General features: G+C 35.9%; 1 protein-coding gene across 1 annotated transcript in view; it reads left to right on the plus strand.

The window, feature by feature from the left end:
* CFTR (CF transmembrane conductance regulator) overlaps positions 1–21,810 on the plus strand; it is a 188,297-nt gene that overhangs the window by 144,722 nt on the left and 21,765 nt on the right. Inside the window, exons 22-23 of the mRNA XM_073009299.1 lie at positions 989–1,240; positions 16,907–17,062. Of these exons, the coding sequence (XP_072865400.1) occupies positions 989–1,240; positions 16,907–17,062 (408 nt within the window). The remainder of the gene's footprint in view (positions 1–988; positions 1,241–16,906; positions 17,063–21,810) is intronic.

The following is a 21,810-nucleotide window of genomic DNA, read 5'->3' on the forward strand; positions in this document are numbered from 1 at the left end:
GGGAAGGATTGAGTCACAGGATCAAAGATGATATCTTTTAAAAATAGAAGTTGAGTGAATTCAAAGTCTTCAAATTCTTTCTTTTTATTCATTTATATTTATTTACTCATTAATATATTCATTCCTTTATTCATTTATTGTTCAAATATTTATTGGGTACTTATTGTATGCCATGTTGTTTTAAAAATCGTATTCCAAATTCCAATAAGTCATAATTATTCAAAGAAGTATGTTTTTTTTTAAAAAAATGGAACACCCTTAAAAATTGAGTCATTTTATTTCTGAATGCATTAAAGATAAACTTCATTAAATGTTACATGAATAGATGTATAAAGCAGATAAATATTTAACTTCAAATATAACCCTTATATGCAATTACATTTTCCTTAGCACTAAAAATGAGTAAGTAATTTAGATTAAAAGTGTAATTATTTAACTGCAGATATTTGCCAATTACTTAAATTGTTTGAAGATTATAGTGAAGTTGTTTAAAATTGTCTAATCATCAAGAGTCCACTTAACCACCTGGTTGACACATAAAATTATAATTAGTTACTAAGGTAGTTCGAGAGAAAGAGAAGAATCTTCAGTAGTGATTTTGAGGTGTGGTACATTTTATTATAATATACCGGTTATACAGCATTGTGCAGTGCTGCTCATAGTAGAAATAAATTTTCTCTTTGACGTCATCTATTCCCTTGAGAATAGTTTGGCTATTTATGTGTGACTTACATAACTGAGAATTAGGTGATCACAAAAATAAACAGGCCTATACAGAGCCCATTTATATAAGTCCTGGTTGTTTCTCTTCGGTTAAGCTTTTAATTATGTCCAATTATTTCCTGTTAGTTCATTGAAAAGTCCGACAAATAACCAAGTGACAAGTAGCAAGTGTCGCATTTTACAAGTTATTTTTTAGCAAACATCAAACTAATTATGAAATTGTCTGCCATTCTTAAAAACAAAAATGTTGTTATTTTTATTTCAGATGCGATCTGTGAGCCGAGTCTTTAAGTTCATTGACATGCCAACAGAAGAAGGTAAACCTACCAGGTCAACCAAACCATACAAGAATGGCCAACTCTCGAAAGTTATGATTATTGAGAATTCACACGTGAAGAAAGATGACATCTGGCCCTCGGGGGGCCAAATGACCGTCAAAGATCTCACAGCAAAATACACAGAAGGTGGAAATCCCATATTAGAGAACATTTCCTTCTCAATAAGTCCTGGCCAGAGGGTGAGATTTGAACACTGCTTGCTTTGTTAGACTTGTGTTCAGTAAGTGAATCCCAGTAGCCTGAAGCAATGTGTTAGTAGAATCTATTTGTAACATTATTATTTTACAGTAGAATCAATGTTGAACATACATGTTTTATTATATGGAATCATTATTTTTAATATGAAATTTAATTTGCAGAGTCCTGAATCTATATAATGGGTTTATTTTAAATGTGATTGTACTTGCAGAATATCTAATTAATTGCTAGGTTAATAACTAAAGAAGCCATTAAATAAATCAAAAGTATAACATGTTTTAGATTTTCCATCTTGAAAATACCTTCCAATAATATCTTATTACTGACTCCATCTATTGTCTTAAATTTTATCTAAGTTCTATTCTGCCAAACAAGTGATACTTTTTTTCTAGCTTTTGTCAGTTTGTTTTGTTTTTCTTTGAAGTTTTAATTGAGATACAGATTATTTTTCCTTGTTATTTACTATATTTATTAAGCATGAGTAATTGGCATTATTTTGAAATCCTTCTCATGGATCCTAGCACTGCGCTGAACACATAGAAGGAACTTAATATATACTAATTTCTGGAATTGATTCTTGGAGACAGGGATGATCATTATCCATATACTTCAGGCTCCATAAACATAGTTCTTAATTGTCTTCAAATCCCTAATTCTGGACTGCTCTATAAATCCAGACAAGAGTATTATATATTTTGATCGATTTTCTTTTTTTACTTAGATAAAATAAAAGGGAGCTGAAAACTGAATTGAAAACTGAATTTTAAAACTTTATCTCTCTGTGGTTAATTGCAAACACCGATACAAAAATATATAGAGAGATACAGTTAGTAAAGATGTTAGGCCACCGTTACTAACACTGCCATAGAAACAGTTTTGCTCATGAGTTTCAGAATACATGAGTTTGATTTTGCCCATGGATTTTAGAACTTTTAGAATACCATAGGTAGCTGAAAGTGTCTTTTCCTGGGGCACCAAGATGAATGCCAAAAGTGATATCATTATTATAAACAATAGCGGGAATAGGTTGGTATAAACCTGGTAGAAAGCCTAATAAATTGACTTTCTCTCCTCCTGACATCCTGCCACCCCTTTGCTTTGCTAATGCTCATTTGTCCACTAAATTAAATTCAAGCAGGCCCTAGTAAAGTAATAGAATTTGTGGAGTCCTCATTAATATAGGAAGTTTCCCTGATGTGAGATTAGTAATTAGAGATGTAGCAAAATGAGAAAGAAGTAATATGCTCAGGTATTTCATTTTCTCTGAACCTGTATATACAAAATAGGCCATGTGTGTTCCGTAACTATTCACTGCAAGGCACTGTCTAGGTACTTTGGGGGAATTGAAAATCACTCACATAAGGCTATGGATTGTACCATTTGTCAAAAGACAAAATGACAACAAATTTAGTTTAAAGATCTCATTCAGCTTTATTTTCTACTCTAGATTTGGGCAATCCTTCATTTCACAAATTGGAATAAGTGTTCCACTAAGTTGAGCAAAGGAGCTTGACTTTATAGACCCAAAAAAAGGGCCAAAGGAAGCAGAAACAAAGAACAAAAAGAGAATTGGTCATTTCAAAGTTACTTTTCTTGAAAGGTGGGGATAAGGAAACAGAATAATAGGAAAGTCACTGATTGGTTAACATTGCATTAATAATTAAAACAGAGGGAACTTTAAGATTGAAGTTTGAAACTGACCTGTTTGGGGAATCAGGCTGTCTTCTTTCTTGATTTCTTGGAAGGCCAGATAACGACTCAGTTTTGCTTTGGTGAACATGGGTGATTCCATTTTTACTTTTAGTCTGGTCTGTTGAGGCCTCGTGAGAGAGCTTAATCTAAAACAATGACTTCCTGTAATTTTTGTTTGACACATCCAAAGAGGGACTCTAATATTTATTGAGAGCTTATCATTTCCTAAGCACTGTTTAAACACTTTTATTTGCTGTTACATTTGATCTCATTATAACCCTAAAGGCAGATATGATTGCTTTTATTTTCCACAATGGAGGAAACTGCGGTTCAATCAAGTGAGTAAGGAAGCAGGGATCTTAAACCCAAATCTGTCTGAGTTCAAAGTGCCTTTTCACCAGATACCATTGCTCCTCTTTAAAGAAGGTGGAAGAACAGAAAACATGGGGCAGGGGAAGAAAGTTTCTGTCCCAGGAGATGATAATCTAAAAGGGGAAACATAAGATCCACTGAAACCTGAGGCAGATTTATTGTGACAATAACAAAGCTTAAGTTTCACAGACCTTCACTTTCCTGAGCCAACTTCGAAGGCCCTGTATCTAATTTTGTATTTATAATTCTATAATCTTTATTATTGAAAAGAGCCCTCCCTCCAAATTTACAAGCCTTGGGCTCCCAAAATCCTTGAAATGCCCTTGAGTAAGAGATATCCAGGTAAATGCTATGGGAATTCAGAGGAGGAAGCAGTTTAGTATCAGTTGGCGGAGAGTTAGGCTATTAAGGGATGGTTTTATACAGGAAGTGGCATTTAGAATGAAGCTTTGAGAATTGAGCTGTGTTTTTGAACAAGTAAAGGTGGTGTTGCAGAATTTTGCTCCTTAGTTCAACTAAAAACCCGGGTTCTTGTCACATGATCGGGAAAATATAGGCACACAGATACATCAGATACACTGAAGCATGAGTAGACTAGGATTTTATTAGGCGAAAAGGAAAAAAAGAAAAAAATACTCAGCAAATTGAGATGGAGTCTTGCTCACAGATTGAATCCCAGGCCACCACGCAGGAACTGAAGAGATCAGCCTCTCCCCTGCATAAGGTGCAAATTTCCCATAGCTCCACCCACTTCCCCTCGGTGTGCTTGTGAGACTCCAGTCCACACGCCCAGAGGAACCCTGGGCAGGCTCCCTCATCTGCGCAAAAGCATCTGATGTAAACACTTATGGGGTCGGTTAGAGATTCTCTGGGACCCTTTTTAAAATCTGCCTAGGTATTTGGCTGTCTGAGTGGGTGGGAAAGGGTGCTCCAGGCAAAGGGCATAACATGAGGCAAGCGGCATGCACAGAAAACAGTGACTGGTTCAGTCAGGTTGGGGGATGCCAAAGGAAGCAATGGGAGACAAGATTGGAGCAAGACAGATAAGAAACTATGGATCTTTTTTTTTTTTTTTTTTTAATCTATATAAATATAGAGACAGGATCTCACTATGTTGCCCAGGCTGGTCTCAAACTCCTGGCCTCAAGTAATCCTCCCGCCTCATCCTACCAAAGTGCTAGGATTACAGGCATGAGGTACTGTGCCCAACCTCCAATTTTGGATTTTGAGAGCTAAAGCAATACAGGTGAAAACTCAGATGATCCAGGTAGATTTTGCTATTAGGTGCTATTTGGTTCCTGGTATAGAGCTAAAACCCTTGCAATTTCCTAAGTGATAAGAGCTACAGGAGCATCTTTTGTTATATGTTTCCCACCCCCCTAGTTCCTGAAATAGCTCTAGAGCAATAAAAGTGAATAACATTCTTTGTTATTCATAACAAGCCCCTATCAACCATACCCCAGTTTCTATTTATGAGGTGGCTTTTGGGAAGTCCCTAAAGACAGGAGTGGGGAAGTGCTGGTTGCCAGGGGGGTGGGTTGAAACCTTCAGCTTCACCCCTTGACCTCCAGGGAGGGATGAGTGGCTGAAAATTGTGTACAATCAACAATGGCCAGTGATTTAATCAGCCATGCCTATGTAATGAAGTCACCTGATAAGCCTTAACTGGAAGTTTTTTTTGGAGAGCCTCCAGGCGGGTGAAGACATTGAGGTGCTCAGAAGGTAGTATTCCAGAGAGAGCACAGAAGCTCTGCTCCCCTTCCCACGTACCTTTTGCTATGCGTCTCTCCCATCTGGCCGTTCTTGAGTGGTATCCATTTATAATAAACTGATAACCTAGTCAGTAAACTGTTTTCCTGAGTTCTGTGAGCCATTCTAGCAAATTAGCAAACCTAAAGAGTTCATGGATATGTGCAATTTACAGATGCACAGTCAGAAGCACAGGTGACAATCTGGGCTTGCCATTGGCATTTGAAGTGTGTTGGGAGGCAGTCTTAAGGGAATGAGCCCTTATCCTGTGGGGTCTATGCTAATAACCGACGGTTATCAGCATTTCTTGGTGTTGAAAACCCACATTGTTGGTGTCAGAAGTATTGTGAGTAGGATAGGGAAAACAGTTTGTTTTCTTTTTTTAGTGGTCTTTGGTCATCTTCAAGAGCAGGGTTTCTCAAAGGGTGGTCCTTGGACCAGCATCATCTGTACCACGTAAGAACTAATGAGAAATGTTCATTCTTGGGCCCCAACAAAGAATTAAAAATTCTGAGGGTGTGAACAGGGGTCTGAGTTTCAGCACAACTTCCAGACCGTGCTGATGCATTCTTGCCCAAGCATGAAAGCCCTTGTTTAAGAAGGCCGTTAGGGCCGGGTGTGGTGGCTCATGCTTGTAATCGAGCACTTAGAGAGGACATAGTGGGAGGATCACTTGAGCCCAGGAGTTCTAGACAAGCCTGGGCAACATGGCAATATGCTGTCTCCACAAAAATTACAAAAATTAGGTGGGCGTGGTGGTGTGTGCCTGTAGGCCCAGCTATTTGGGAGACTGAGGCAGGAGGATCACTTGAGCCCAGGAGATTAAGGCTGCAGTGAGTTGTGATGGCACCACTACAGCCTGGATGACAGAGTGAGACACTGTCTCAAAACAAAAAACAAAAGGAAGATAAATGAAAAATAAAGCCATTGGGTATAAAGGAGTGATGGTAAAAGACTAGTTGCGAAAGGTTAGGGAATGGGTGGTTACTGAAATAAGAAGCTATGTAGAACACCAGTGTTGGTGGTAGGAAGTAGAAAGCAAGAGCACTGGTCTGTGGGGAATGGTCATAGCAAATGCAATATGGAGGCATTTGCCTCTGCACTGAGGAGAAAACTATCTTCTCCAAGATAGGAGGAAAGGAGATAAGTGAAGTTAAAGAGAACTTTTGAGCACAGAGTTGGGAAACTGAAGGTATTTGTGTTGTGCTACCTCAATCTTTTAATTGAACTATAAAACTTGAGTAGTTTCAGTTTTCTGATTTTATTTTTCTCTTTTGATACTGTATTGGCTATTCTGGGTCTTTTGTCTCTCTTTATGTACTTAAGAATCAGTTTGCCAATGTATGCAAAATAACTGGCTGGGATTTTGATTGTGATTGGCTTGAATCTATAGATGGATTTGGGAAGGACTGACATCTTGACAATGTTGAAGCTTCCTATCCATCATCATGAAATATTTCTCCATTTATTTGATTCTTTGATTTCTTTTATCAGAATTTAGTTTTCCTCATATAGTCTTTTTTACATATTTTGTTATATTTTGTTCAAGTATTTCATTTTTGAGGAATGCCACTGTAAATGGTATTGTGATTTTAATTTCAAATTCCAATTTTTCATTGCTGTTATATAGGAAATTGATTGATTTTTTTTGCATATTAGCCTTATATCTTTCAACTTTGCTATAATCAATTATTGATAGTTTCAAGGATTTTTTGTCAACTGTTTTGAATTCTCTACATAGATGATCATCATCTGAACTTAGTTTTATTTCTTCCTTCCCAATCTGTGTATCTTTTATCTCCTTTTCTTATTTCATTAGCTAGGACTTCCAATATGATGTTAAAGTAGTGGTGAGCAGGGATATCTTGGTCTTGTTCTTGATCTTAGTGGGAAAGCTTCAAGTTTCTTATTAAGTATGATTTTAGCTGTAGGGTTTTCATAGAAGTTTTCTTTCTAAAGTTGAAGTTTCCTTCTATTTTTAGTTTGCTGATTTTTTACAAAATAATCAGGAATGGGCGTTAAATTTTGTGAAATGCTTTTCTACATCTATTGATTTGAGCACTTTATTTTTCTTTAGCCTGTTGATGAGAAGTACATTAATTGATTTTTGAATGCTGAATCAACCTTGTATACCTGGGATTAATCCCATTTGGTTGTGGTATATAATTATTTGTATACATGTTGAATTCAATTTGCTAATACTTTTTGAGAATTTTTGCATTGGTGTTCATGAAAAAATATTGGTGTGTAGTTTTTTTGTGACATCTTTATCTGCTTATGGTTTTAAGGTAATACCAACCTCAAAGAATGAGTTAGGAAGTATTTTCTCTGCTTTTACATTTGAGAAGAGATTGAAGATAATTGGTAAAATTTCTATTTTAAATATTTTTGTGGAATTCACCAGTGAACCCATCTGGACCTGGTGCTTTCTGTTTTGGAAGGTCATTAATTATTTTAAAATAGATATAGGACTATTCAGATTACCTGCTTTTTCTCATGTGAGTTTTAGCAGATTGTCTTTCAAGGAATTAGTCTATTTCATTTAGGTTATCAAATTTGTTGACATAGAGTTATTCATAGTATTCTTTTATTATCCTTTTAATGTTCAAGGGATCTGTTTTGATGTCCCCTTTTTCATTTTATTGATATTAGCAATTTGTGTCACATTTTTTATTTTTTTTATTGTTAGCCAAGCTAGAGATATCTCTATTTTTGATGTTTTTGATGAACCAACTTTTTGTTTTATTGATTTTCCCTGTTGATTTCATGATTTCAATTTAATGTTTTTTTTATTATGCTTATATTTGATTTAATTTGATCTTTTGCTAGTTACCCAAGGTGGAAGCTTATATTATTGATTTAAGATCCCTTTGCATTCTTATACATTCAATGATGTAAATTTCCCTCTAAGCACTGCTTTGTCTGCATCTCACAAATATTCATGAGTTGTATTTTCATGTTCATTTAGTTTGAAATATTTTTAAATTTCTCTTGATATTTCTCTTTTGACCCATGTGTTACTTAGAAGTGTGTTGTTTAATCACCATTTTTAAAAATTCTCTAGCTATCTTTCTGTTATTGATTTCTAGTTTAATTCCATTGTGGTCTGAGAACACATATTGTATAATTTTAATTTTTACAAAATTTGTTAAGGTGTGATTTATGGCCTAGAATGTGATCTATCTTGGTGAATGTTCCATGTAAGCTTTGGAAGATTGTGTATTCTACTATTTTTGAATGAGGTAGTCTATAGACATCCATTATGTCCAGTTGATTGATGGTGCTGTTGAATTCAACTATGTCCTTACTGATTTTCCACCTGCTGGATCTGTCCATTCTTTGTAGAGGGACACTGAAGTCTCCAACTCTAGTAGTGAATTATTCTATTTCTTGTTACAGTTTTACCAACTTTTGCTTTGTGTCTTTTGATACTTGTTGCTAGAAACATACACATGAAAAATTGGTATGACTTTTGGAGAGTGACCCATTTATCCTCGTATAATGCCTCTCATTATTTCCTTGCTCTGATGTCTGTTCTCTCTGAAAGAAATACAGTCTCCCCACGTCTCTTTTGGTTGGTGTTAAAATTACTTAACTTTCTTCGTCCCCTTACTTTTAGTTTGTATGTTGTTTTAACTTTAAAGTGGGTTTCTTGTAGACAACAAATAGTTCAGACTTGTTTTTTGATCCACTCTGACAATCTTTGTCTTTTAATTGGAATACTTGGACTATAGATATTTTAAGTGATTATTGATATAGTTAGATAAACATCTACCATATTTATTACTGTTTTCTGTCTGTTACACTATTTGTTCTTTGTTCATATTTTTATTGTATATTCTTTTTCTTTCCATTGAGGTTTTAACTGAGCATTTTATATGTTTCCACTTTCTTTTTTTTTTATTATTATACTTTAAGTTCTAGGGTACATGTGCACAACGTGCAGGTTTGTTACATATGTATACTTGTGCCATGTTGGTGTGCTGCACCCATCAACTCGTCAGCACCCATCAACTCATCATTTACACCAGGTATAACTCCCAATGCAATCCCTCCCCCCTCCCCCCTCCCCATAATAGGCCCTGGTGTGTGATGTTCCCCTTCCCAAGTCCAAGAGATCTCATTGTTCAGTTCCCACCTATGAGTGAGACCATGCATTGTTTGGTTTTCTGTTCTTGCGATAGTTTGCTGAGAGTGATGGTTTCCAGCTGCATCCATGTCCCTACAAAGGACACAAACTCATCCTTTTTTATGGCTGCATAGTATTCCATGGTGTATATGTGCCACATTTTCTTAATCCAGTCTGTCACTGATAGACATTTGGGTTGATTCCAAGTCTTTGCTATTGTGAATAGTGCCGCAATGAACATATGTGTGCATGTGTCTTTATAGCAGCATGATTTATAATCCTTTGAGTATATACCCAGTAATGGGATGGCTGGGTTATATCGTGAAAATGGCCATACTGCCCAAGGTAATTTATAGATTCAATGCCATCCCCATTAAGCTACCAATGAGTTTCTTCACAGAATTGGAAAAAACTGCTTTAAAGTTCATATGGAACCAAAAAAGAGCCCGCATTGCCAAGACAATCCTAAGTCAAAAGAACAAAGCTGGAGGCATCACGCTACCTGACTTCAAACTATATTACAAGGCTACAGTAACCAAAACAGCATGGTACTGGTACCAAAACAGAGATATAGACCAATGGAACAGAACAGAGTCCTCAGAAATAATACCACACATCTACAGCCATCTGATCTTTGACAAACCTGAGAAAAACAAGAAATGGGGAAAAGATTCCGTATTTAATAAATGGTGCTGGGAAAATTGGCTAGCCATAAGTAGAAAGCTGAAACTGGATCCTTTCCTTACTCCTTATACGAAAATTAATTCAAGATGAATTAGAGACTTAAATGTTAGACCTAATACCATAAAAACCCTAGAAGAAAACCTAGGTAATACTATTCAGGACATAGGCATGGGAAAGGACTTCATGTCCACTTTCTTAGCATAGTAAATCTTCTTTAAAAAAACTTTTAGTGGTTGCCCCTAGAGTTTGCAATATACATTTACAGCTAATCTAAGTCCATTTTCAAATAATACTAAATAATTTCATGTGTAGTGCAAGGACCTTTTAATAATAAAACACTCCCAGTTCCACCTTCCAGTCTCTTGTATTGTAGCTATCATTTAGTTCACTTACATATATGTATATACCTAGGTATACACATTATCATATTTATGATTGAATATATTGATGAAATTTTTTGATAAAAACTGTTATCTGTTAAATCAATTAAGAGTGAGAAAAATAGAAGTTCTAATTTTATTATAAAATGAAATACCTTCATTTATTCATTCTCTAATATACTTTCTTTATGTAGATCCAAGTTTCTGACCTGTATAATTTTCCTTTTCTCTCTTCAACTTCTTTTAACATTTCTTACCAGCCAGACCTACTGACAACAATTTTCCTCAATTTTTGTTTGTCTGATAGAGACTTTATTTCTTCTTGACTTTTGAAGAATAATTCCATAGGGCACAGAACTCTTGATTGGTGATTCTTTTCCCTCTCAAACTTTTAAACAGTTCATTCCACTGTCTTCTTGATTGCATTGTTTCTGAGAAGTTAGGTATAATTCTTATCTTTGCTTTTCTATAGGCAAGATGTTTTTTCCTCTGGCATCTATCAAGATTTTTTTTTTAATGAATGTGTGAATGTGATATGCCTTTCTTTTTGAACATGATATGCCTATGTGTCAGAATTTTTTTTTTTTTTTTTTTTTTTTTGGCATTATTCTGCTTGGTTTTTCTCTGAGTTTCTTGGATATGTGGTATGGTATCTGACACTAATTTGGAAAAATTCTCAGTCACTGTTGCTTCAAATATTTCTTCTGTCCTTTTTTTTCCCTTATTCTCCTTCTGGTATTCCCATTACATGTATGTTACACTTTTTGTAGTCATCCCACTGTTTTGGATATTGTTTTTTCAGTTTTTTTTTTTCTTTGCATTTCAGTGTTGTTTCTATTGACATATTCTCAAGCTCAGAGGTTCTTTCCTCAGCTGTGTTCGGTCTACCAATGAGTCCATCAAGGGCATTTTACATTTTTATTACAGAATTTTTGACCTATAGAATTTCTTTTGATTCTGTCTTTGAATCTCCATTTCTCTTCTGCTTTTCATCTGTTCTTGCATGTTGCCCACATTTTCCATGAAAACCTTTAGCTTTTTTTTTTTTTTTTTTTTTGAGATAGAGTCTCACTGTTGCCCAGGCTGGAGTGCAGTGGTGTGATCTTGGCTCACTGCAACCTCTGCTTCCTGGGTTCAAGTGATTCTCCTGCCTCAACCTCCCAAGTAGCTGGGATTACAGGTGCCTGCCACCATGCCTGGGTAATTTGTGTATTTTTAGTAGAGATGGGGTTTCATCATGTTGGCCAGGCTGGTCTCGAACTCCTAACCTCAAGTGATCTGCCCACCTCAGCCTTCCAAAGTGCTGGGATTATAGGTGCGAGCCACCATACCCAGCCTTTAGCATGTTAATCATAGTTGTTTTAAATTCCTGATCTGTTAATTCCAACATCCCCATCATATCTGACTGTGGTTCTGATGCTTGCTCTGTGTTTTCAAACTGTGTTTTTTTTTACCTTTTAGTAAGCCTTGTAACTTTTTATTGAAAGGTGGACATGATGTGCTGGGTAAAAGGAACTGTAGTAAATAGGCCTTTAGTCATGTAATGGTAGGTGTAGCAGAGGGTGAGGGAAGTATTCTGTAGTCCTATGATTAGGTTTTAGTCTTTTAGTGAGCCTGTGCCTCTGCAGCTTAGAAGCACTTAAGTGTTTTTTCACCCCTTTTGGTGGGGCATAGTGACTATTGTGAGAGGGAGTTGGAGTTAAGTATTTTCCTTCCCCCAGTTCAGTTAGGCTCTGAAAAAAACCCCTGAGAGGTTAGGCATGGTAAAATGGTCTCTTTTGAGGACAGGTCTTGTTATAAGAATAGAATGCTCTGGGGCCAGGCGCAGTGACTCATGCCTGTAATCCCAGCATTTTGGGAGGCTGAGGCAGGTGGATCAACTGAGGTCAGGAGTTTGAGACCAGCCTGGCCAACATGGCAAAACCCCATCTCTACTAAAAATACAAAAATCAGCCGGGTGTGGTGGCATACACCTGTAATCCTAACTACTCGGGAGGCTGAGGCAGGAGAACTGCTTGAACCCAGTAAGTGGAGGTTGCAGTGACCCAAGATTGCGCCACTGCAGTCCACACTGGGCGGCAGAGCAAGACTCCATCTAAAAAAAAAGAATGCTCTGGCATATTTCAAAATGGTTACTTTTCCCTTTTTTCCTCTGATCTTCACTGTAAGAACCTGGTAAGCATCCTAGAGGCAAAACTCATAAAACTATAGAAGTCCCCCGGTGACTTGGGCCCACTTGGAATTTTCTTGCTGTCACACTTGTTCACACTGAATCTCCAGCAATTTTTCACTTACAGTTTAGATTTTCCTACCCTAATACTGGTTCTCTCAGAGGTTTCTGCTTATAGTCTTCTGTTCTGTAAGTTGTGATTCTCAGTACCTAGTTGCCTGTCTCCCATTTTGGGGGGCAGTGGTTTGCCCTGTGACCTCACTTCTCTGACAGATCTAAGAAAAGTTGTTGATTTTTCAGTATGCTCTGCTTTTTACTTGTTTTTAGGATGAAGCCAACCACTTACAGAATTTCTACGAACCAGATCAGAATCTGGAAGTCCTGTTTTTTTATTTTTTAAAATTTTTTATGCCTTTGTTTAGCATGTTACCTATCTTAATATTTTTTAAATAAGTGAATGCATAGCTTATATCTACTTCTAGGTTATATGCTTCCTTAGAATAGGAATTGATTCTTAAAATGTTATTCTGCTCACACCTGTAACTCCAGCACTTTGGGAGGCCAAGGCAGGAAGATCACTTGAGGTCAGGAGTTCAAGACCAGACTGGTCAACATGGTGAAACCCTGTCTCTGCTAAAAATACAAAAATTAGCTGGGCATGGTGGTGGCCATCTGTAATCCCAGCTACTAGGGAAGCTAAGGCGTGAGAATTGCTTCAACCTGGGAGGTGGAGGTTGCAGTGAGCTGAGATTGTGCCACTGTACTCCAGCCTGGGTGACAAGAGCAAAACTCCATCTCAAAAATAAATTAAAAAATAAAAATAAATAATAAAAATAAAAAATAAGAAATAAAATTGTTATTCTGAGCAGTCTCTGAAGAATATAAATTCTACTGCCTTGCCTTTAGAACTTATAACAGCATCTTGCAAACTATCACAAGATGCTCCACACATATTTCTTATGTGCTGAATTAAGAAGTCGACTCAAATTTAGTATACTAGTAATATTTTTGGATATCCCAAAACACTGCCAGCTCAGTTTTGGGCTGCTCTTCTTAGGGGGGAGAAAAAGCAGTTAAAATTTAGGACTTAAGTGGGCATCTCGTTTAATTTTTAATGGATTTCTGTGTTGTTGGTAATGGTGAAGAAATGAAAAGAATAAATATTCTGTGCAGAAAAATTATTCAATCTTCATGTGAAAACACTTTGTCCATAGCAATTACTTTATGGAAAAGATGTCATATTACTTTCTTTGCTCTTAACTGAGACCTTTAATTTAAAGAGCCTATACTTTACAAGTTTTTATTATCAATGCATGAAAAATGTAGCAGCTATTTCACAACCTTTACTTTTAAAATCTATTTTTCTTTTTAATCTCAAATAGTTTTTTCTTAAAAACTTTTGACTTTGTATCTAAATTGTAATAGCCAGAGCACCTTCCCCCAACTAGAATATCCCATCCTTTTTGTCTTTTCTTTTTCCTCTCAAAATGCCTACTGGGAACTTAATTTGGAGTCAGATGCTTCATGATAAATCTGGACTTATCAAAATTCCTCAGATGGTATATTGTATGTGTCACAGTACTGGACAGTCCTCTGATTAAATAGATATTTGATAGTACTTCAAGATCTATACTTTTGGATGAACTTAGTTGCTTTCTCCATTTGTAGTCTCTTCAAAATACAGAAATGCTGGAAATAATTTATAAGAATATTAAGGATTCAAATCATATCAGCACAAACACCTAAATACTTGTTTGCTTTGCTAAACACATATCCCATTTTCTATCTTGATAAAAATTGGTGTAAAGTTGTTGAATCATTCAGTAGGTATAAGCAGCATATTCTCAATACTATGTTTCATTAATAATTAATAGAGATATATGAACACATAAAAGATTCAATTATAATCACCTTGTGGATCTAAATTTCAGTTGACTTGTCATCTTAATTTCTGGAGACCATGAGGTAATGAAAAATAATTACAAGAGTTTTCATCTGTTGCAGTATTAAAATGGCGAGTAAGACACTCTGAAAGGAATGTTCTATTCATGGTACAATGCAATTACAGCTAGCACCAAATTCAACACTGTTTAACTTTCCACATATTATTTTGATTTATCTTGATCCAACATTCTCAGGGAGGAGGTGCATTGAAGTTACTAGAAAACACTGACTTAGATTTAGGGTATGTCTTAAAAGCTTATTTGCAGGAAGTACTCTAGCCTTATTCAACAGATCAGTGAGAAGCCTGAAAAAACAAATCCCGGAAACTAATTATTATGTGCCAATTATATAAACAAGAAGACTTTGTTGGGTATAAACCAATGATTCCTTGCTTTTGAAAAATGTGTCAGATATCATGCATTACCAGCAATTCAATGATATAAGGAAACCAGAGTAATAGCTAAAACCTTTAAAGCTAAACCAAAGATTTACAAATTGCCCCTTCATCCAGTCTTTCCCAGCCTAAAAATTGAGTTCTCTAAAAATTTCAGTATTTGTTTCTGAAGAAAAGGGAACATGGACATTTATCTAATCCTCATTAGAAACCTATCTAATGATAACAAGGATTTAGACCTCAAGTACTTCTTACCAAAATTCTTGATATGACCTCATAGCAAATTACTTTCACCTATTGAACTTTCTTTTATTCCCCTGGACCTCACCTGCACTGGGCATATTCAGGTTGCTTATACAACATTTTACTATTGTGTTAGAAAAATCTTGACACATGATGAATGTGTTTGTGTAACATGGGCTGATTCATAAATGAAAATGTGCATTGAAATTCCACAATATTTTAAAATTAGGAGTTTGTCTAGCAATTGAACAAAATTGATTAAATCCATTATTTGTTAGATCAGCTAAATTACTTGAGTTCATTCATCTGCTCATAAATCCATCCTTTCTTCCATCTGGCTGTCCCTTAATCAATTCACATAAATATTTATGGGGCACTTTAGGTAAGCCAGGTGCTAATAATTCAATACAAAACTAGATAGACTCCCCTGTGTTTGTTAAGCTTATATTTTTGGTACAAACACAAGCAAAATCAAGAAAAAATATAAAAAGTACTAATTTTGATTAATACTGTGAAGAAATTCAACAGGGTGTTGTACATAACATTTGATTGATCTGGTTTTCTCAGTTGTCTGAGAACAAACATTTGTGAAAATCTCATTGTAGAGTTCTTATTATGGATAGAGGGTCAACTGTGTCATTATTGCTTTCCAGCTTATCCCAAAGACCTAGTTTATTATCAGGTTGCAAATAGTGTTCAGTAAGTTATTCTTATTAAGCATTGTTATGTACTCTAAAACATTTATTATGGTCCATTCACTGGTTCTGGTTTACAAACTTACTTGTCTGTGATGACATAGTATAAAAATTGAGGGTGAATATTTAGAATTTCATTTTTATTATATATTTTTAAAGTATTGATATGTAGTGAATTAGAAATTTAAAAAGAAAACAAACTGTCCTTCACTACAGATTGAAAAGCATTATACTAAAAGACCATTTGCTCAGTTATAGTATATAAAGGTCAAATGACTTTTCTAAAAATGATGAAACAAACATTTATTCAATGCCACTAACTGTCAGTCAGATTTTTCAGTGGTCAGTTAATGACTGCAGTAGTGTTCTACCTCGCTCAAAGCACCCTCTTCAAGTTCTGGCATGTAAGCTGACATCCGAACACAGAGTTGGGGCTCTCTGTGGGTCACCTCTAGCATTTGATCTCCTCATGCAATGCATGGTGCTCTCACATCCATGCTATGTTCTTATGGTCTTTAGGTAACAAGAATAATTTTCTTTCTTTTCCTTAATATACATTTTGCTTCCTGAAATTCCCTTCTCTCCAGTGCGGGTGAATGTCAGAATGTGATTTGACCACTGTCCAAAGTACTCATTCACTGAGGAGTGGTAAGGCCTTCGCCCAACCTGTCTTCTCTGGGAATATACTGCTGCCCGAACATATCATTATTTATTGCCAGGCTTGAACGTGATCTAATTAATTTATTAGGGTCAACATCTAAATATTAGAACTATTTCAGATTAAGTAATTTTTAAGTTATATCCACTTTGGGTACTAGATCAAATTGCAGGTCTCTGCTTCTGGCGTGAGCCTATGTTGAGAGATGATGAAGACACTCTTTGCTTTTCCTTTATGCAAAAGGGGCATTTTCATTCTTTTTGTCATTAGTAAAAGTCGGTGATGAAAGAAGTCTGCATCAGGGGTCCAATTCCTTATGGCCAGTTTCTCTATTCTGTTCCAAGGTTGTTTGTCTCCATATATCAACATTGGTCAGGATTGAAAGTGTGCAAAAATGTTTGAATGAATAAGTAAATATCTTCCACTGGTGACAGGATAAAATACTCCAGTGGTTTTTATTGAAGTATAATACTGAATTATGTTTAATGCATGGTATCTATATGTCACAGGAGTAATCCCATCACTTTTACCTTATAGGTGGGCCTCTTGGGAAGAACTGGATCAGGGAAGAGTACTTTGTTATCAGCTTTTTTGAGACTACTGAACACTGAAGGAGAAATCCAGATCGATGGTGTGTCTTGGGATTCAATAACTTTGCAACAGTGGAGGAAAGCCTTTGGAGTGATACCACAGGTGAGCAAAAGGACTTAGTCAGAAAAAAAGGCAACTGATTTGCATTTTTTACTGCTATTTGATACTTGTACTCAAGAAATTCACATTACTCTGCAAAATGTATTTATTATGCATTGCTGTCTTTTTTTCTCCAGTGCGGTTTTCTCATAGGCAGAAAATATGTCACTAAAAGTTTGGAATTCTCCAGTTCTGGTTATTGAAATGTTCATAGCTTTGATAGTGTTTTTCAGAAGACCAAATTTACAGTGGGAACCTTGGGCTTTTGTTTTTAACAGTTCTTTTTTGTTCCTGCTTCAGTGGCCTGACCTCCAAGTTAGCAATCACCAGGTTGAGAAATGCTTTGCAAGACAAAAGATGCTCCTGAAATAACAAACACTTGGAATCATGAGGTAGTGGAATTGAAAATAGAAAGTGTAATGATTGTTTTTTGTTCTTTGGATGGAATGAACCATGTCAGATTAGTCTGTAGCTTTTTTTTTTTCTTAATGTCACTCTTATTTGGGTCACAAAGGATCTCTAGCCTCACTGCCTTAGTATCATTCTACTAATTAGAATGTTACTGTGTAAGAGCACTTCTTGTATATGAGAGAAATAGCAACAGTTTCAGTTTAAAATGATCTAAATGGAAACCAAGAAATGTCTTTACTGAGACCAAATCTGGACGACATTTACTGTATTTTTGCTGGTATTTTCTCTAGTCTCTCCGGGTATATTCACACTTAATGATCATTTTTCTCCTTTTGTACTAATGGGCCCTGAATCCATTCCACTACCATAGTTCTTTCTAATACTACTCTACTTTTTACATAAAATTAAAATGCCAGGAGCATCTCCAGGTAGACTGACTATAAATCTAGACTAAAAAAAAGGCTCGTATTTCTTAATAGATTACCTTTGTGGAACATTTGCTCCTTTCAACTAATGAGGCACTAAATATTGTAACTGCTCAACTGGTGCTTTTAATTTATTTGTCTAGACTTTGTCATGTTGCCAGAAGCTTTATCCTGGTTGGAGTTTTGAAAACAGTATTGTTTCCTCAGAAAGAAAAAACGGATTGTCAGATGATTTATAGGTAAAGAAACACTGGAAATACAAGTATCCCAAGGTGATAGCATTAGGCAAAATAAAAATGTTGAAAAGCGAAAAAGAACGGGTTGATAGAGAAGTGTTGTTATTCAGTATAACCTAAGTCTTCTGGTCCCATTTTAAATGAAAAATAGTGAATTTTTTGGTTTTTTTTGTTCTTGTTCACACAAATCTGCCCATTAGAATAATTCAAGCTCTAAAAATTAATTTCAATTTCACTGGGAATCCTTTAGTTTATCTACTATGTAGTAGAGAGGCTTCGTGTTATTGCATGTTCAACTTAGGAACATACATATGCAAGACGTGGAGGAAAACCGAGTGGGCCAGAGTTTTGAAAATTCTTTATCTTGCCTTTCTGCCAAAGTGAGTCTCCCAAGCTTGTCTTCCACCCCCCCCCCGCATTTCCACTCTTCTATGGTTTCTAGCATTATATAAACCAAACAAAAAAAATATGTTCAGAGATGCCTTCAGAAATGCTGGATGATCTTGATATAGATGCTTCTCATATACGTGTTTATGATGCTGGTTTCTGGGGCTGTCTCTCAGTATCACAAAGATGTCTGTAAACAGAATATGCTATTTCTTCTTAGTGACAAATTTTGAACATTATGTGAATGACCAAGAAAGAGCAAGAGGGCAAACTCCTCATATATTTTTGATGTCTAAACCACGAGATGCTTTTCCTAACTTTTCTTTGAAAGTTCAAATTAAGTAGTTTTATCTTGTCTTAAAGTTGAAACTTTAAAAAGAAAACAAAAGGAAGAAGGAATTAAAAATCCAAAGAGAATTATGTTTGTTTGCTTTTCCAGTTTTTTCTTCCTTCCAACTCCCAGACTTTGCAAGGGCATAGTTCTGAAGATCTCTGACACTGAGACATTAGAGATCTCTGTATCAATGGGTCATTTGTTTCCAGACACATGAAACAGGAACTTTGAACAAGAAATTTCCCCTCTTTTTCTCAGAATGATCCTGAGACATCAGCTGTGGAATCATAACATGTCATTAGTTTTGGCAGGTCCTTGCAGGTGTTTTGTTTTGTTTTGTTTTATTAATGTTCTTCCCTTCTGTAACTAGACAGCAATCTTAGAGAATGCGCCAGCTTGGAAGACTATTGTGTAAATTTCAAGGTGGAGCCTCCTTTAATTCGTTGTGTTACCTGTGAGCTGTGAGGTCACGAAGAGGAGACAATGAGGCTTATCATCAGAGCCCCATTGGTTTAGGCAGTTAGAACAACAAGATCTGAAATGGTTTATTGGCCTTGAATTTGTGTTAAGCACTTAATTCATAAAAAACAGAAAACATATTTTTAAATGTATTTCTAAATCTTCAGTTACAAGTTTGAAAGGTGACAAACTATTCTGAGGAAACGACTAGGCCTGTTCTTGCAATTAGTCTTTATGATCTGAAAAGAATCTATGTCCACACATAACTCCCACCACAAAGTTGGGGCACTTTTTGCTCTGGGACATATCAAATGGGACCAAAACATGTGTTTGTAGATGTGAATGACGATTCAGCAGTGTAGCAGTTCTCACTCATTTTATAATAATTAACAACTTAATAATTAATTATTAAACTCCTACATGCTTCACATTATAAGTCTGATAGCTTCTGTGGTTATATAAAAAGTATAGAAAACACTTGTCCTTGAAATGTCACAGTGAGGTCCCAATCCAACCTATGAGCTTCAAATGAAAAGTTCAAAATTACACTCATTGTCATAAGTCAGAGATCAAGGAAGAAAGGGTTTAACCAAAATGATGAATTAAATATAGGTGATTAAATAGAGTCATGGGTCAAGGCATGGGCTAGTTAGCGAATGTGATGCGGGCAATTAGGAAAGGCCAGCTCCCAAGCCCTGTTGTTGCTACTCCCCCACATCAGTGATCCTTTCTTTTTTTCTCCTCCCACTGCAATGCCTTCCTCATCTTTTCCCTTACGTCGCTCTGTTACATGAGTCACGCAAATTAGACTTTTCAAAGCAACATTCATGTTGTGTGAATTTGGTGTTTTTGACTAATCCCAACATTCCACCCCCACATTCCAGTTCCACGTGGGATTTAGAGCGTTGTTTATAAACCTGGCACTTCTAATATATCTTATATTAGAGTAATCCTTGTATTTGTTTAATTTCCACTTAGCAATGTAAATACTTGCAGGTATTCTAGTTAAGAAAGCAAGGTTTAAACACAAAATCATCAACGATTAAAGCAGAGTTGATAAAAGAATGTAATAGAAATGCTAGATAAAACATAGATTTTTTTCTTACTAATTTTTCTGTCCCTTATAGAGTGCATAACACAATAGCTTGCTTGATAAGAATTCAATATGCGTTGTTTTGTGCTGAATCACTAAATGCTTGATTTCTTTAACGAGAGATTGTGGTTCCATCAGTATCTGAATTTTAGTCTATGTAATCTTGATTTATCTGTGCCTCTGTTTTATTTTCTGTAAAATGAGTGTAATGGCAGTAACTAATTCATTGTGTTTTTGTGAGGATTAAATGAGTTAATAACTAGTACTACTCCCTGGCACAGAGTAAGTACAATATGCTGTGTGGTGGTTGTTATTATTATTTACAGTTCCTTGAGCACAAGAAATAATGTCCCCATCTTAGTACTTTATTGGAGGTATGTACCATAGAAGTGAACAAAAGAATATAGTTTCCCAAAGAAAGTGATAATTAAAGTGGTTCATAAAGGGTCATAAAGCTTGTAGATTTTAGAATGGTTGGGGGCATGAGGATGTTGAGAGGGTATTCCAGGATGCCAGGCAGGGAGATTATGGACACGTCCTAAGATGGGAACTAGAAAAAGTTGAGGGGCAAAAGGTCAGAGGAGGTCACAAGTTAGGGAGTATTAGGAAAAAGAAGTTAACACTTGACAAGTGCCAACATGGCTTCACGAGGAATGGGTTGGGCCTTTTTGAGTGAGGAAGAGGCTGGTGAAAGGGTGGTGGAGGACCCTGCTGCTGCTCGTGGCCTAGGGTGTAGGTGGCAGGAGAAGCAGGGACATGAGCTAGGAAACTCTTCAGCTATGAAGTGATGAGTCTGGAGTAAAATGAGGACAGTAGGGGTGGAGTACTGAATTCAAGGGAGGAGAGAAAAATAATTTGTATAGAAGTAGGTACGATGCAATTTTATTATTTCTGAGCCTAAAAATGTGAAATTTTTGATTATTTGGTCAGACCAGGAAAGTATTTTCTTTTATGCTATCTCTGAAAAAGTATATACTAAAAAGATGTAGTATAAAAAGGTTGTAAGGCATTAAGTAATTTTAGAGGAAACAATAATTTGGATATCTTACATGCAATCATTTATATGCAAAGATATGTAAATATTACAAAATTATTCTGTATTTGTTATAAACCTTAAATATTTTTGACTGAGGAATATTTTATTCATCTATTTATAGCTACTTTGTTCTAACTAATACATATTCTTGAAAACAAAGCAACACTTTTTCGAAGACAGAGTCTTGCAGTGTCACCTAGGCTTGAGTGTGTTACCTTGAACTCCTGGGCTCCAGTGATCCTCCCACCTCAGTCTCTTGGGTAGGTAGATTATAGGCCCGCACTAACATGCCCAACTGTATTAGTCCATCCTTTCATTGCTATAAAGAAATACTGGAAACTGGGTAATTTATGAAGAAAATAAATGTAAT

This window comes from Chlorocebus sabaeus, chromosome 21 (genome assembly GCF_047675955.1).
Source record: "Chlorocebus sabaeus isolate Y175 chromosome 21, mChlSab1.0.hap1, whole genome shotgun sequence".
In the NCBI taxonomy this organism is placed as follows: domain Eukaryota; kingdom Metazoa; phylum Chordata; class Mammalia; order Primates; family Cercopithecidae; genus Chlorocebus; species Chlorocebus sabaeus.